We start from the raw sequence: 3,987 nt of genomic DNA, 5'->3' as shown, positions 1-3,987 counted from the left end.
GAGCCTTCCAGTCCACGCAGCACCGAACAAGTTACTGTTTACCCGGCATGGAATGCGGTGCGGCCACTAGCTGGTGTGCGTGCGTGACTTTTGCTTTCCGTTTGACACTTGCGCCGCGTAGAGTAGCCGTCCCCCCTTCCCCTTCCTTCCTTCCCTCCTTCCCTTGTGCGCTGCGTTGCGTCCTTCTAGAAGCCAAGCCAAGCCAACCCCAACCCAAAGCGGAGAAGGGCTGCCCCCTAGTTAACTCAAAAATCATTTCTTCCTCGTTTTCGCTCCCCCCCCTCGCCTCGCCTCCCCTTCCTTCCTTCCTTCTTGCCCACGCGCACGCGCAACGCGGACGCCGCACACTCAAACCTCCCACCCCTCTCCCCCTCTCTCTCCCCCACACACCGCCCAAGAAGAGGTCTCAGGAGCCGCCATGGACTGCTGCTTCCCCTGCCTGGGCGCCAGGAAGAAGCGCAAGACGCCGGCGCCGCCGGAGAAGCCCCAGATCCCTCCCGCCGCAGGTGATCCGCCCGTGCCACCGCCTTCTTTCTTGCTGCCTTCTTCCTCGCCCCTGCCATCTCGGATTCGCTCGTCCTCGCTAGATTCACAGAGCCGTTCGCCGATTCTGCCTGCCACTCCGAGATTCCGCGGAGCAATTTGTGGCTCCGGCCTCGGGCTGCCCCCGCCGCCGTCCCTCGTTCACGGGCCTCCCGAGCCGTCCCGTCAGTCCAGTTCCCCCCTCCCCTCCCCTGTTTCAAAAGAAAAAAGGAGAAAAGTTCGCCCCTCCAGAAAATTGCCGCAAACTCGGTCCAAAATCATGGCATCCCGCCGAATCCGCCTCCCCCCGAAACATGGCAGCCCGGTGCCGGGATTCCGGCCGGGGACGACGCGTGCTCGCCACTTTTGTCGCCCGCCAGACAACGCGTGCACTCCTTTCCCTAAATTCCCCGTCTTCTTTATTCGCCTCATGATTCTGACGCATGCGTTTTGTTTTTCTCAGACAATAAAGCGAAGCCGGGGTGCTCCTCGTCGTCGACCAGCGCGGCGGCGGCGGCGCGGCAGGACTCGCTGTCGGAGGCCAAGAAGGAGTTCGTCCTCAGCAACGGGTCCGAGCACCGCCACATTGCCGCGCAGACCTTCACCTTCAGGGAGCTCGCGGCGGCGACCAACGGTTTCAGGGCCGACTGCCTTCTCGGGGAGGGTGGCTTCGGCCGGGTCTACAAGGGGTACCTGGAGAGCATCAACCAGGTGAGGAGGTTCTTGCTAATTATTCTGCCCTCCCAGTTCACGAGCACCATTTTGTTTATTTAGAAGCTTCCACTTGGAGGATTGTGTGGAGCACTTGTAAATTGTCTCCTAGTGAACGTGTCACACAGCCTGAACCCGAGACCGGGTTTAGGCTGCGGGTTTCGTTTTCAATGTGATAGAAAATGAGGGTTATCCAGGTTTCAAGGATTGTGTTTATTAATCCTCGGTCGATTTACATTTCACAGCTATTTAGCAATAATGTTGTGGTAGAATTGTTAATTATGCGCAAGAATTTGTCAAGCTATTTCCTGAAGCTAATTGACATGGTGAAATGTATTTTGTTGCCGTCACAGGTTGTCGCCATAAAGCAGCTCGATCGAAATGGACTGCAAGGCAACAGGGAGTTTCTTGTTGAGGTCCTCATGCTGAGCTTGCTGCACCACCCACACCTGGTCAACCTTATTGGCTATTGCGCCGATGGCGACCAGAGGCTTTTGGTTTACGAGTATATGCCGCTGGGTTCTTTGGAAGACCACCTTCACGGTACGCTGCCGGAAAAAGAATGTGTTTCTGCTTTGGTACAGCTTCTGTTGGATAATTAAACTTTGTGTACTCACAACTGGATCCTATTTTATTCAGATCCTTCCCCAGATAAACCCCGCCTTGACTGGAATACACGGATGAAGATAGCCGCTGGTGCAGCTAAAGGGCTGGAGCATTTGCATGACAAAACAAATCCTCCTGTCATATACCGGGACTTGAAATGTTCAAACATCTTGCTCGGAGAGGGATACCACCCAAAGCTGTCTGACTTTGGATTGGCAAAGCTTGGCCCAGTTGGTGATAAGACACATGTTTCCACCAGAGTGATGGGTACATACGGGTATTGTGCCCCCGAGTATGCTATGACTGGTCAGCTGACTCTGAAGTCAGATGTTTACAGCTATGGTGTTGTTCTATTGGAGATCATCACAGGACGAAGGGCTATCGACAACACCCGAGCTGCGGGGGAGCAAAATCTTGTTGCATGGGTAAGCTGCCGATTTGTTTTTTGCTACGTTCCTTTCTGTTTCTTCTTGTTATTCTTCTTCATTCCATTATAGACTACTGGAGTTTGAGTATAGAGAATATCACAATCACATTGTGAAACCTGCTGCCTCTTGTGAGCATTGATTGTTAATTTATTCTGGAAAATCCACCAGATATCAGCCTCTTAGCTCGGAAGTTAGTCTAAGCTGAGTGTTAGCGCATCAACCTTGCGTATCACCTGAAGGGGAACCATAGGAGGTTGATTTTCAGTCATCTCTGTATTTCTTTCCACTTTTGGAATTTACACTAGTTTTGCTTGAAGGAATATTGTCCTTTCCTTCAGCTAAAAAAATATCATGCTCGCAACGTTTTTCAGCTGTAGGGTTACTAAAAAGCTACTGTACTAGAATGAAATAGTTCCATACTACATTTTTTTGGCATTATTGGATTGGCCTAGGTTTGGCTTCCCAAAAAGACATTATTGTAGTCTGTTCCATAGGATCGAATGAATAGGGTCATGACATGCCGAAGCCTTTGCTAAAGATGTCGTACAGTATTTTGCAATCCCTACTGATGTAACGTTTGTTGGTGCACAATTTCAGGCCCGGCCCTTGTTCAAGGACAGGAGGAAGTTCCCCCAGATGGCAGACCCGGCGCTGGAGGGCCGGTACCCGCCAAGGGGACTGTACCAGGCCCTGGCCGTCGCTGCAATGTGCGTGCAAGAACAGCCGACCCTGAGACCGTTGATCGGCGACGTCGTCACAGCCCTGAGCTACCTTGCCTCCCAGCCCTACGATCCGGAGGTGCACGGCGTCCACCGCCCGTCGCGCCTGACGGCTTCCGGCACGCCGCCCCGAGCCCGGAACCACGGCGCCGATCATCAAAGAGGAGGAAGCGAGTGAGGTTGGGCGGCTTTGGGAGAAGCCTGAATTTTGTGGCGGTACGAGTCCAGAATGGAGCTGAAGAGGAATTTTGTGGATAGCAAGGCGGCTTTTGCGGTTACATGTTGGGAGGAATTGTGAATCGGTGATGTATGTTGATCAGTTGGTCTATCTGTTGGAGATGGTGCTTAGAGATGATGCATGCATGTGCTCTCCGGTCGAAGTCTGTATCTAGGTAGATGATGAGGCAGTCGGTGTAACCACCCATGACTTTACAGTTCGATCAGTCTATGGACTACCATTTCTCCTTGTATTTGACAGAAGTGCTTGTCCTTTATCCAGGGTTTGAGGGTTCTAGTTCATGCCTGTTTGACTAACGAAGGGACTGGCTAGGGGTCAATCGCTTGAAAACGATTTTGTGTCTTCCTCTTCCTCTGACAAGCTCCAATCCTGCCAGGCCAAACCGCCTGCCTCCACCATGCTTTGCCCCTTGGCCATCCATGTAAACTGTTGAGGCCTCCTTTGGTTTGTAGGATTTTTGTAGGAATTCTATAGGATAGGATTTGCAAAGGAAAAATTTCCTTTGAAGCCCTTTGGTTTGTAGGAATGGATTCCTATTCCTATGTAGGATAGGAATAAATCCTTCACGTTTTGGAGGAAAAAAAACATTAGTCTAGACTCAATGAAAAAAATCCTATCCTATGCATCAAATGACATCTCTTTTTCTATAAAAATTGACATGCATGTCATCTCATTTTCTATGATTTTCCTATTTCTATAAAATTCCTATCCTATGAAGCAAAGAAGGCCTGAACCATCCAAATTCTTAGACGAACTCCCCGAA

The 3,987-nt window shown here is 51.1% G+C and overlaps 1 protein-coding gene across 1 annotated transcript; it reads left to right on the top strand.

The window, feature by feature from the left end:
• Positions 1–234: 234 nt before the first annotated feature.
• LOC125535461 (probable serine/threonine-protein kinase PBL7) lies at positions 235–3,505 on the top strand. The gene is made up of 5 exons (XM_048698509.1): positions 235–506; positions 986–1,233; positions 1,587–1,776; positions 1,873–2,264; positions 2,865–3,505. Exons 1-5 carry the CDS (start codon positions 419–421, stop codon positions 3,162–3,164), a joined length of 1,218 nt encoding a protein of 405 aa, XP_048554466.1. The 5' UTR covers positions 235–418; the 3' UTR covers positions 3,165–3,505.
• The last annotated feature ends 482 nt before the right edge of the window (positions 3,506–3,987 follow it).

This window comes from Triticum urartu, chromosome 2, assembly GCF_003073215.2.
Source record: "Triticum urartu cultivar G1812 chromosome 2, Tu2.1, whole genome shotgun sequence".
Classification (NCBI taxonomy): domain Eukaryota; kingdom Viridiplantae; phylum Streptophyta; class Magnoliopsida; order Poales; family Poaceae; genus Triticum; species Triticum urartu.
Note: the sequence above shows the minus strand (reverse complement) of the source record. Positions and strands in the feature narration are given on the sequence as shown.

What these genes read in the sequence shown, in the direction of transcription:
- LOC125535461 (XM_048698509.1), top strand. Translation starts at nt 419, where the DNA reads ATGGACTGCTGCTTCCCCTGCCTGGGCGCCAGGAAGAAGCGCAAGACG. An exon ending in ACCTGGAGAGCATCAACCAG is followed by an intron (nt 1,234 to 1,586) that starts GTGAGGAGGTTC and finishes TTGCCGTCACAG; the next exon opens with GTTGTCGCCATAAAGCAGCT. An exon ending in AGCAAAATCTTGTTGCATGG is followed by an intron (nt 2,265 to 2,864) that starts GTAAGCTGCCGA and finishes GCACAATTTCAG; the next exon opens with GCCCGGCCCTTGTTCAAGGA.